The sequence below is a fragment of the Hemicordylus capensis genome, chromosome 3, assembly GCF_027244095.1.
Source record: "Hemicordylus capensis ecotype Gifberg chromosome 3, rHemCap1.1.pri, whole genome shotgun sequence".
In the NCBI taxonomy this organism is placed as follows: domain Eukaryota; kingdom Metazoa; phylum Chordata; class Lepidosauria; order Squamata; family Cordylidae; genus Hemicordylus; species Hemicordylus capensis.
Window position 1 is genome coordinate 209,513,951 of NC_069659.1, and position 13,275 is coordinate 209,527,225.

The following is a 13,275-nucleotide window of genomic DNA, read 5'->3' on the forward strand; positions in this document are numbered from 1 at the left end:
ACCTCCCAGACTGCAGAATTGTAATTGCAAATTTTTCTATTGCTATCTTCAAGCTGTATTTGGAGATCTTCAAGTGCCAGAATGCAGAACCATCTGAGTTCACAATCAGTTGACATATTTCAGTAACTGAGAAGTTAACAAAATTGAATGGGAGAAAATTCATTCAGATGCCAGCAGGGGGTGTGTGCACTTGTCTCTTTTTGCCAGTTAAGATATTCCCTGAGAAGTGCAACCATAATTCAAAGGGACTTTTGTAATAAGCAGCTATGAAGCTTTTGATTAGTAGGAGAGTTAGGTTAAGAGATACATTGTCCTGGCAACGTGATCGTTTGATGGGGGAAGCAGAGCAGACTACAGTGAGCAGCTTTCAGCCAGAAAAGAGAAAAAAGGAACTGTTTGTTGTTATTCAATAATGAAGAAAAAAATAGCAAGCTGATTCCTTGGTGTGGTTTGCAGCTGCATTTTTCCAGAGTGCAAAGCTGCATCGGACCAGAGTCTGCCATCTTCATTTGCAGCCGAGTGTTTCCTTATGTCTCCGGACCTGTGGTAGAGGGTGGACTTGAACTCCAATCTTTCTGGGAACCGTTGGAGCAATTGTTGCTTTGGTGGGCCATGTGATGCTTCCTGTATCCATTGTCACCATTTATTTTTAATAGTCATTCCTATAATATCTATTGCCCTTGATAGGAGAATGCTTTAGGTATGAGTTGTTACTCCAATAGAGAGAGTCCAAATTTTTTAAAAATAACGAGATTATTATTTCACAGAGGAAAAACAAGAACAAATGAAACAAAAGCTGATCTTTTATAAGAAATGCACTGCTCAAAGCACAACACATTACAGTTTTCTATCATTCAATCTTAGTGCCTTTCTGCCAGCCTCTTCCTTGGCAGTTAACTTCCAGCTGGCTGCTTGCTTCCTAGGTTCTAAGGTCCATGGAACTCTCTCTGTTAACCTCAGTACCTAGCAACAGTTGCCATGGTTTAATTCACTAAACCCCAGACCAAACAACATGTAAACAGTTCTTAACTAGTCAGTTCTTCACAGGCCAGGTACATCTTGTGGACTCAAATAATGTTGTCTAGCTCTTCTTCATGCTTGATCCTCTTGCCATGATTGGTTCATATCTCTTTTATGTCAACTTTTCCTTCCCCTAGATTCCTTGTCTCTATAACAAGCCACTTATGGATATCAGCTTGAGGACTTCTGCTTAGCCATCCTTTTATCATTTCTCCCCACTCTTCTTCTTGGCCCTGCAAGCTTCTCTTCAATTGACCTGATTTTAGTCGTCTCACTGCCCTGATATCTTCACATTCAACCTGCCTTCGCTGGATATTGAACTTGGGCAGGCTTTCAAACTGCAGTCACTTTGCCTTCTTGATCCTTTATTTTTTTCAACCAGTTATGTAAAACTTGAAATTTAGTCATTTTCTGTATTCAGGGGCCCCACATAATGTGAGGCCCTAAACCATAGCTTACTTAACTCATTCTTAAATCAGGTGCTGAATGCAACCTATGTTTATAAGGGTATTCTGTATTACAAAGCAGCGCTCTGATATCACAGTTGTTACAAAGCAGCACTCTTTTGACAACTGTGGCCAGCTTTCCCACTTGTTTAATTGAGTTAGAATGCTGCACAGTGGTTGCAAATATGCTGCATTTAATTAAATGTAGAAGGCTGTAACAAACTTTATTCATCTAAGAGGGGCTGAAAAATGTAATTTTCTCATCATTATTACAGAACTGTGTGATCTTTATGGTCTGAACTGACTTTGAATAAGCTTAGCAATGTTGTTTGCCCTTCCACTCCTAGGAGCCATCATGAAAAGCTGTTCACCAGCCTCCTACACCAACTATAATGTTGAAGGAAAGCTCATCCTAAATGTAAAAAAGTATTAATTATTTCTTCAAATAGGAATACTTTGATAGACAGCAGTTTTGGGGTGGAAACAGAAAGAAATACTGCTGCACATCACAAAAAAAATCTGTGGGTTCCAACACTACTACTACTACTACTACTACTACTTATTATTATTATTATTATTATTATTTACATTTTATATCCCGCTCTTCCTCCAAGGAGCCCAGAGCATTGTTTCTCCTCACAACAACCCTGTGAGGTAGGTTAGGCTAAGGGAGAAGTGACTGGCCCAGAGTCATCAGTAGTGACCACCGTTGGCATGTGCAGGGTGTCATTAATAGAGGTTTATCACTGATTACTTACACATTAATGATAAATGGCTAACATCATTTTTCTCAAGTAACTTTAACATAAACAACAACCCACACAGGGCTCGCCCTAGGATAAATAGCACCCTGAGCGAGGAGTGCTTTTGGTGCACAAACACACACACACACCCAAACACACACACTCAATTAGTGTATCAGTTTTGCCAAGTTGTATTGCTTGTACAGGATTGCAAGATCTAATAGTATAAATATCCCTCCTGTTCCCAAGCTTTTCCAGCAATGGCCATGAAAAGGGCCCAGAGCCACCTCTCAGTAAAACCTCTCTTCTCTGTATCTTTTGCTGTCTCTTCACCTTAGACTTCCAGCTGGAGCCCCACCTGTTGTTCAGACTGAACCACTGTTGTTCAGATTGTTCCACTGTTGAGCTGTGTGGTTTATTTTATTGTTTATATCATTTTAAATGCCTGTTACATTATACATTTTGATGGGGTTCCCCCCCTGCTTTGAACTTTACCATTGCTCCAAAATACAAACATGCAATCAAGCTCAGCAGTTGGTTTGCTAGCCAGTTTTGCAGTACAAACTAGGCCGGTTCCCACTATAACACATGATAGGATCTAAGCCTCTCACTGGGTGAGGGAGGATAAATAATTGTGCAGTGTTAAAGGACTGGATATTACAAGGAGTCTACTGTAATTTGTGTTGTATCAGTTGGAAGACAATGGGAGTGCAGATGCACCCCCATGATTGCCTGTCCTCCATGCACACCTATGGTGACTCGTGCAGAAAAGAAGAAACTAGTGCTTGAAGGCCTCCAATAAGATTATTAAAGAAGAAATTAAAAGAAGCTGCTCTTTTTGTTCAAGCCCTCCTTGCCACTGAGTTCCATTAACCATGACTACCTGGTTGTCTGTTAACTGTCCTCTCTCTGTGAACATTCATGCCATTGAGTTATATTGTGGCAGTTTTTTTGGCAGGGAGGATTGTCAACTTGGTTCCCACCCACCCCCACCTTCAGAGTTTTGTGAAACTGACTCCCAACTTGGAGTTCTGTGAAACTGGGCTAATTTGAGGTGACAAGAAATAATGTTCTAAACTGTCTTGAAAAACTAAGAATTAACAAATCGTTAGGGCCAGATGGCGTCCACTCAAGAGTTCTGAAGGAACTCATTTGTGCAATTGCTGATCTCCTAGCAAAATATGTAACTTGTCCCTACAATCAGGCTCTGTACCAGAGGATAGGAAAGTGGCCAATGTAACTCCGATTTTCAAAAAGGGATCCAGGGGTGATCTGGGGAATTACAGGCCGGTTAGCTTAACATCCATTCCGGGCAAATTGATGGAAAGCATCCTCAAGGATGAAATTGTAAAGCACATAGAAGAACAGACCCTGCTAGGAGAGAACCAGCATGGCTTCTGCAAAGGTAAATCTTGCCTCACAAACCTTTTGGAGTTCTTTGAGAGTGTCATTATGTCTGTGATAAAGGTGATCCAGCTGACATAGTATACCTGGACTTACAAAAAGCTTTCAACAAAGTTCCCCACCAAAGGCTCTTGAGTAAACTTAGCAGTCATAGGATAAGGGAACAGATTCATGTGTAGATTGGTAACTGGGTAGAAGTAATTGGAGAGTTTTCATAATGGAGGGAAGTAAGTGGTGGGGTCCCCAGGGATCTGTATTGGGACCATTGCTCTTTAACTTGCTCATAAATGATCTAGAAGTTGGGATAAGCAGCGAAGTGGCAAACTTTGCAGCTGACACTAAACTAATTAGGGTAGTGAAATCCAGAACAGATTGGGAGGAGCTCCAAAAAGATTTCTCCGAACTGGGTGAGTGGGCAACAGAATGGCAAATGCGGTTCAGTGTAAGCAGGTGTACTGTGATGCATACTGGAGCTAAAAACTCTAAATTCACATATACACTGATGAGGTCTGAGCTATCAGTGACTGACCAGGAGAGAAATCTTGGGGTTGCAGTGGACAGCTCATTGAAAGTGCCAACTCAGTGAGCTTATGAGGCAACACTACAGGATCTGGGGCTTTTTAGTTTGGAAAAGAGGTGACTATGGGGAGACATGATAGAGTTGTATAAAATTATTCATGAATTTGAGAGAGTGGACAGAGAGAAATTTTTCTCCCTCTCTTAGAACACTAGAACCAGGGGTCATCCCATTAAACTGAAGGCTGGGAAATTTAGGACCAACAAAATGAAGTACTTTTTCATACAAGACATAGTCAATCTATGGAATTTTCTGCCACAGGATGTGGTGATGGCCACTAGCTTGGATGGCTTTAAAAGGGGCTTAGCCAAATTCATGTAGGACAGGTCTATCAATGACTATTAGTGTGGTCACTATGGGCCACCTCCAGCCTCAGGGGCAAGATGCCTCAAAATGTTGCAGGGGAGCAAGAGCTGGAGAGAAGACATGTCCTCACCTCTTGCCTGTGGGCTTCTCAGAGGCATCTGGTGGACCACTGTGGGGAAACAGGATGCTTGACTAGATAGGCCATTGGGCTATCCAGCAGGGCTGTTCTTATGACTGATCTGTGGGTTATACTGAGTCTGCCAATATCTCCCTCTCACCCACAGGTGCTCTGGTTATACATCCATAAAGAGCATAACATTTCCATCTCTTTCAGAAACAGATAACAGCCAAGTGTGGACCTGCAACTAAATATTGCAGTATATCCCTGGTGTGCACAAGTTACTTCATCCTGTGACTGAGTATGGTGGGGCGGGAAACAGAAGTTAGCAACAAAGACAGGAGTCCATATTCTAACTTGGGTCTTACTTCATATGCTTTAAAAAATGATTTCTGAGTTTTTTCTATTGGTGAGGCTTGAGTACTCAGTCCCAGCTCTTGTTCATAAAGCCCTACATTTTCAAATTTTAATGGCTAGTGAGGGATCAGTTTAAAGTTTTCATCAATATTTGTTGAGGTTGTAGGGAGGGAAAGAGACTGTGGAATAGATTATATATCTAATGGTAAATGTGGTTAGATTATCATGTGACTGTGCACATAAAATGATTGTCAAGTTAACAGATTCAGTGCACAACTTCCACTTCTTTTCCTCACAAGAGTTCACAAACATAAGTAATTTTTTATGTTTTGGAGAATTAGCCCCTCACACAAAGAGCTTAAATGTGTCAAATTCCTTCAGAAACAGAGCTGTTAAGAAAACAAGAGAGTTTTCAACATATTTCCCTCTCAGATAAGGTGAAGGGGTTTGTGACTGTCTTGAAGGCATATTCTTCAAGCTGAGGGATTTCTCACTTTTTTGTTAAAGCCCTCCTTCCCTTCCCTCCTTCCTCACTTCTATGAGTTCCGTTAACTCCATCCACCTAGTTGTCTGTTATGTGCTCTCAGAGTCCACAAATATATTGGAGCAGTTTGGGGGAGATTTTGGCCTCTTTAGGATTTTCCCCTTCAGATTTTTGTGAAATCAACATATCTGCGGGTTACCTTGAGTCTGCCATTATCTCCATTTCACCTTCAGGAGCTCTGGTTATGTGTCCATAAGGATCATAGCATTTCTGTCTCTTGAAAATAAATGTAAGGCTGACAGAGGCAGAATACTGAGCAGAGTGTGCTGCTGGTTAGATCCTATTTGGCAGTTCTGATTTGCGTGATTAGTCCTGGGAATTGACTGCTACAAACAAAGGACTGCTGCCTGGGACAGCTGTGGTGTTCCATGTATTACAATTAGGGGTGGAAATGGTTTCTAGATTTTGACATGTGGTTTAAGTGGAAATCTCAGTGCCCTGTAATTTAATACATAAATGGAAATCAATTACAATAATGTGTTTGGTTTTAGTTAAATTAAACCTCCTGTACCGATTTCTCTCTCCTCCCTCTGGATAAGTTACTAGAATTGCAGGTCAAGGTTCAATCATTTGTTTCCCATGAATTCAATATGGAGTGTTTGTTTCCTAGATTTAGGAAGCAATCTCCTCACATATTCATGATTGGTTTAGGTCCAGTATCATTTCAGAGATGTGTGAGGTGTTTTGAAAAGCCTTTTGTCAGAACTGTGGAATTCCTTCATATGAACATGCTTCTCCAACCCCCAGTAATGGAGGTCTCCCTATTCTTGTTCCCATGCAATTTCAAAATGTGAAATACTGATAATGTGATGGTCAAGACACAGCATTAAATTAAAGAAGCACAACAGGTTCTATTCTTTATTTTAATGAAGACTGTGTGATGGAAGAAGAGATAGTCCCCAAGTTAGTTGAGATTATGTTTGCACACTGGTGAGGCATTCTACTCAGGAATCTTTAACAAAATTGAAAGAGAGCTATGTGTTGTTCTTTCTACTTGTAGCAATCCTTCCTGACGAAGGGGTGGCACTTGAATAGTATCAAGCTTAGATCAGTGGTTTTCAAGCTTCCTACATTTGGAGGACATTTTTCACATCTGCTCCTCTACCAAGGCAGTCCAGCATCTGGATTCCTTGGACATCCTCTTATGAATCCTCTTGAGCATGTAGACTAATAGCCAGACATGTTGGGCATTTCCATCACTGCATTTATTGGGAGAATACAATAGTATTCCACTATATATTGAAGAGGCAAGTTCAGAATTAACAGGCAGCCTGACTTTCAAAAGAAAGTCATTGTAAATCTTCTCACTGATGAACAGCCCCAGGAGTACAGCATCAGGCAGCATCCAGTTTGGTCATAGGCCCAAGGGGCCACACCTATTGAAAGGCCCACCCTTGAAGCATCCACTGCTGATGCTCACCATCACCTGGTAAGCACTGCTGGGCATTGTGGGAAAGGAGAGAGAGAGAGAGAGAGAGAGAGAGTGCATAATGGGAGCCCACCATGACCTCAAAGTAAACAAGTCACATCCACTTCATACTTCTGTCCTGCAGGATGTCACACATCCCCCCAGAATCCCCTCTACTGGTCTAATGCAGGGGAAATGAGAGTCTCACCTGGACTTTTAATATCCTAACCCATGGGGAAAGTAAAACCTTAAACCCCCTTGAACTCAACATGTATGTGAAACCCAGAAGATCCATGATGCTCCAGGAATCAGCAGCTCCAAGGATCACTCTTCTTTAGATCAGCAGCTGTTGAACTGGCCCATGTGCCTTACCTCTGATTGGAGGGGAAGGCTCTCTAACCCCAACTCCTTGATGCTTTTCCCAAAGGGGTGCTTAAAGGTTGTTTGTTTTTACCAGCCTTTGTCAGCTGTTCTTAACATTGCATGCTGAACTTGAACTTGGAAAAACTCTATAAGTACATCTGTTAGACTCTTAGAAAGTGCTAGGAGATAGCTAAGTTATTTTCTTTTATTTCTGATACCTGCTTCCTTTCCTTCTCAAAACCCAGTTCCTTGTTCTTATAGTTTAATAAACAAACTTTTATAAAGAAGGCCGATGTCTGGGTTTCGGGGTGTGTGTGTGTTCTCTGTGTGTTTATTCTCTTGTGTGCCTCTCCGCTGGTCCAGCTACTTACTAGCAAGTAAACCCGCTATAGGAGTGAGTCTAGCCCAGATCCTGCTCCACAAAGACTGAGAGGATGAAGAAGGAGGCTATGGAACCCCAAGGCTTACACCCAACAGAGCATGATATTCCCAAAAGGGGGTGATGCCAGTTTACGTTTAAATAATAGGAATCTGCTTGAGATGGAGCACAGTGGAAATTAAATTTTGAACTCCCAGGACATCCATGACAGGCCTCATCAGGGGGCACTGCATATATGCACTCAGATTGGGCTTGGAGACCAAGTATACCGTGGGTGACTCCAGCTCAGGGCCTTCCTCCATGTTCTCTTGGATCCTGGTAATGACCCTGGTTCCCCAGCACATAGTTTGAAAACTGTTGGCTTAGATTAATAGAGACAAGAAGAAATGAGCTATTAGCTAAATTCCATGGTAGTATGCACCTGTGGTAGTATGCCACAGTCCTATCTTTCCCTGAATACAGTTAAGGCTTTTTGAAGCTTGAGTTGAAAAATAGTGCCTCACCTGCCATTTCAACAAGAACACAATCACCACCAACTCTCAATGACATGTACAGGAGGAGCTGCACAAGAGTGCTACTAGGCACTTGTTCTACTCTGTTTCAACTAGAGCTTCACAGGAAAACTTCCCAGTGGATTGTGCCCCATGGATTTGATCTATCTGCATTCCTCACTGGCTTTGCCATACTTATGGCACCCAAAATTGACTCTCTGAGGCAACCTTCTCAGCTATCTCGTGTCTGAATTCATATTCAGCACTGCAGTACAATACAGCTCCTGTGCCAGACCTGGTGCAAGAGACTCATCACTTCAGTACACTGTGACATCATAGAGCTCTGTGAGCAGAGCAGGTGAGCTGACTGATAAAATTATGCCACCATGTTTTCTGCATCCCTAAAAAAAGCCCAGACTGGTAGGGTAACAAGACAGCATCACAGAATGTGGGTTTGGACTCATGTTTGTAGTCTACGGGTGATAATATATGTTTTCCACTGCATTTTGAAAACTTGCTTGTGAATGTCCTTCAGAATAAGCTTTTGATGTACCAGTTGACCTTTAGCCTTAACATGAAATATCTGAAGATTCATCAGTTCATCCAGAACACTGATGGTGTGAAAAGAGGGGGGAAATACCACAACTTTCATGCTGTTGTCTGTTTTTTAAGAAGCCTTCTCGTGTAGGTTTCTGTAGAAGTTGGAATTGTAACTAGAGCACTGAATTCAGCAATACTGTACTTCTGCAGCATTGGAGGGAGAGATACTCTGTGTGTGTGTGTGTGTGTGTGTGTGTAACTTGAATGCTAGCTCTTAGAGAATTGAAAATAGTTTGGTCTTGATTCCTCAAAACATTATTCAAAAAATTATCTTGAGTGATCCTTGTCAAAACTAAGTTCTTCAAAGGTGATTGTTGTTTTTTTAAGTTGTAACAGGATTTATGTCATGTTACATATGTTTATATCAGACTTGTAAATGGTCACCTGCCTGGCCCCATTTGATGAGTAAAACCTTGCCTCCATGTAACCAGTCAGGCAAGCTTTGGGTTGATTTTTTTGGTTACTATTAGACACATTTGCAAGATTCATTTATAGACGGATTCTTACCTTGATTCCATTCTCCATTCTTACCTTGATGCCATTAACTATTTCACTCCAGCAATATAACTTACACAGAAATGAAACCACAGTTTCCGCCCCCTCCTAGTTTGCCTGCAGTGCATGTATTCTATGAAAAATAGGTTCTCATGTTCCCTTGAAGAAATTAGTCAAAACGTTTCAAAGAAGCATTTGGAAAAGGATATTTTCCTCAACTATTTTTTTCCAAGGGAACTGAAGAAGTTAGCCTGAAACTAACATCACAACTGTGTGTTCGAGGATAGGAACAAGAATTAGGTATACTGTCCCTTCCACAATGCTTTCTCTAGGATGCTCAGAACTATTGCTAGATCTTATGATAACTAAATTAAGCTTGACACTAATTGACAAGCCTCATGACAAGCACATGAGAATGATTAATTACATAGTGGTAGAGGTACTTCCAGTTGTAGCTTAAGTGGCAGAGTATTAATGTGATATTGGAATTACTTCTAGTAATTCCCCTGCAGATGTCTAGAAATGCTCTTTGTTTTCAAATTGCAATCACAACAAGCTATCCATTCATCAGCCTCCATATTATTCATGTTGTGATTCTTTATTGTTAATTAGGAAAGTGGATAGTGGAGGGCAGTTTGGATTAATAAGATCTATGCAATTGTGCTGACTAGTTAATGGAGAATGGGAACATTTCATTACCATTTATAGGTTATCACATATCTTTGTTTTCAACTTTTGTTCTGTATCATTGTTTTATGGCAAAACAGTGTTGGACACAGATAACTGCACACTAATGAGTGCCCTCTTTAATTAATCAAGGAGCTTTTATATTGAGGTGACAAAGGTGACAAATAACCATTTATTTTCTGAATTGTAAGCTCTTTGGAGTAGGGCATAACTGAAAATAAGGGCTGGTGCCAAATTATTGAGCAATAACATCACCAAATAGTACTGTCCCATTGTTTGTCTTTATAGGAATGTTGGCACAACTCAGAAATAATACACATAGAAGCCCCCCAGTCAGATGTTATGGTGAGTCTGTATTGAGGTACAGCCTCCACAAGAGTGCACTGGCAAGCCCCATCCTCATGTTGATGTGTTCATTAACCCTGACCCCACATCGAGGAAACAAATACTGGGTTCTGCTGATCAGATCACATGTGTGTGTTAGAAGGCAGGACCACAGACCACATAAAGGCAGTTTTCTTAATTATAAAGTGATTCACCAAGGAAAATCAAAATAAGTGATTTAAATCATTCATATGTGTCCCCTTCCTTTTCCCAAGTATGTTGAATTGTCATGCTTTATTCTAAATAGCTGAGTTTTTGAAGAGCACATTTGTTTGTTTTTATAGGGCTTGATGATAGTGTAAACTGTAGGCTCTGCTTGCATTAGCATCTCTTTACTCACTATTTGAGGAAAGTGAACCTCTTCCTACTCTTATTGATTCTCTTTTGACAGATAGAAAGTTGTGTGTGACATGGCACTATACCTAGGTGGTGGTTGCTGCTAATATTTATATGCTGCTTTTCAACCCACCCACCCCTGCAAAAGGTACTTCTTAAAGGGTTTTATATAGCAAAAGGAATGTCCTTCCTGTCCCAAATGGGCTCATAATATAAAAAGAAATACAAGGGAGACTCCAGCAATAGCAACTGGAGGGATACTATGCTGGATTAAATATGGCCAGTTGCTTTCCCTCTGCTAAATATAAGAGAACCACCACTTGAAAAGGTGCCTCCTTGCCCAGTTAACAGGATTTACTTGAGCCTGCTCTCTGCACCCCTTTGCTTGTTTCCCCTCTTGATACTGAGTAAAGAAGTGCTCCTATAAACAAGGCAATACTGTTCTGTGAATCAGTCTGTTACTTGACCTCAAGCCAAATACAGTAAAACATGCGACAGCTGTCTCCATTAAAGGTTCTCTTAATAGCCTGCCTACTTTCAGACCTTGGTAGTTTTATCTTTTGGTTTGGAGAGTATCTCCCTTATGGCAGAAAAACAAAGCAATGGCTTTCAGATCCAACGTACATCATACCGAAGAACCTCTCAGAGGTAGTGTTTTCAGTTAATAGATTGTTTGGGACTTGGACCCGAGTTGAATTCCATGCTCAGTCTTGGACTTGCTAGAATGCACTGTGCCAGCTCTCTATCTCTTAGCGTCAGTTCTACAGTCTGTAAATGCAATAGTGGCCTACTTCACAAGGTCATTGTGATTAGGCTAAATGAGATAGACACTGATGCACATCGTGGACTGGAAACGAGCTATGTAAAGACTAGTACTAATCTCTCACTCTCACCCACCACTCTCTGATACTTTTCATTATATTGTGGATGCCACTGCTAACAAATTGGCAAATCACTGATGGTAACTTTATAGTAACTCTTCAGAAAATGATTACCCTTTTTCCTTTTTCAGGTTGTTAGCAGAGTGGCAGCACAGCAGGGCTTTGACCTGGACCTTGGATACAGGCTGCTGGCCGTTTGTGCAGCCAACAGGGACAAGTTTACGCCAAAATCAGCTGGTAGGAAAAGTCGGTTTTCTTTCTATTAGTTGCACTTTGATGGAGAGAATCTTGACACATCAAAACATATACTGCTCTTTTCTGGGGAATGAATAGAATATTTCTTAGTTTCAGAAATAGCATTTCTGAAACAGGACCTGACACTGGTATCAGTCTTTATTCCATAAGCTATGACATTTATGCTCTGGGCCAGCAATCCAGTGAACCTCTATCCATGGGTGGGGTCGTGGAAATGCTGCATCCAAGTGGAGCTTTCTATGAAGTTTTCCTTGAAGTTTCCACCAAAGCTGCTCACATTGCTGAAGAGCAGAAATGTCACAAATATCAGTGCCTATATCAAAACTAAGAGTTGTGCGTGGGGAGCACCTCTGCGTGTGTGCAGAGGAGAGGGGAGGTTTTCATTGTTTCTCCCCTCCCTATGCAGTAACATCTGCCTTCCCAAAACATGTCCCTGAGAGTTAGGAACCTCAGGGACATATTTTGGGCGGCACAGGCAACTGCAGAGGGCAGGAGGAATGTCTGAAAATGTTTCCTCCCATCCGTGCGCATGGAGAAGTGTCCCCCCACCCCCCCAGCTCTGTTTTAATGTAGGCTAGTGACTTCATGCTCCTGCTGCAAAAACTGCATATTTGGTTTTGCAGATGTGTCCAAAATGGTTAGGAGGTTTCAAAATATTGCCACCAGATTTGTGGAAAAAGGTAAAACAACTGAATGTGTAACTTGATGCTCTTTTAAGGCAGTTGCTCAAAAAGTGATGTTCAATAATGTTTAATTTCTACTTTATAGCTTCTAGCAAGATGTCTGTGCTTTTCAGTGGGGAGCAAGATGTGCAATTAAGACTATTGCAGACAGTGTAAAAGAGACAACAAGATTTGGATTTGTGTTATGAAAGCTGTGTGCCTCTTTTTGCGGAAAAGTGCCTCTAATATGTGATGTTTGTATGTGGGAAGATGGAAATATTTGCAGAAGTAAAGGGACAGGTTTAATCCTTAACTGAAGAGGGAATTCTAGACAGAAAAGCTTCTTCAGCTGTGTGAGTGGCTCTGGGGAAAAGTCATCTGAGTGTGTGATTCTCTTCTGCCCCTGAGATTCTGAAAAGGCCATATTTGAGAACTGAGAAACCTTGGCAATGCTGTGGGCTGCAGGGAGAGGGGGAGAGGCTGGAAACTGGGTGGTGCTCTACTAGAGGAGCAGGGGCTTCTGCCTGACCCCTCCCCACATAGCTGCCCTTGTCACAGCTCACATAGTTGCAGAGGGTTCCCCAACAAGGGCTTTTTGGGAAGCTTGTGGGGGTCAACCCCGTGGAGGGGCAGCCTGGAGGGGAAGCAATGGTTGCAGTAGTTACAAACATCACTCTGTATGTGAGCTTGCATGATGGGCTTCATAAGTATTTCTGATCATGGTGGTGGCAGAGAGTCATTGTTCATGCTTGTCCATAATTGGTTCAATTAGATCCACTGCATGAATGTCCATTTTCCTACATAAAGATAACTGTAGGC

General features: G+C 41.6%; 1 protein-coding gene across 23 annotated transcripts in view; it reads left to right on the top strand.

Annotated features, from left to right (window-relative positions):
* ZMIZ1 (zinc finger MIZ-type containing 1) overlaps nucleotides 1–13,275 on the top strand; it is a 640,668-nt gene that overhangs the window by 417,119 nt on the left and 210,274 nt on the right. For all 23 annotated transcript variants that reach the window (XM_053309119.1, XM_053309136.1, XM_053309123.1 and 20 more), the window contains one exon: nucleotides 11,671–11,776. In XM_053309119.1, the coding sequence (XP_053165094.1) occupies nucleotides 11,671–11,776 (106 nt within the window). The remainder of the gene's footprint in view (nucleotides 1–11,670; nucleotides 11,777–13,275) is intronic.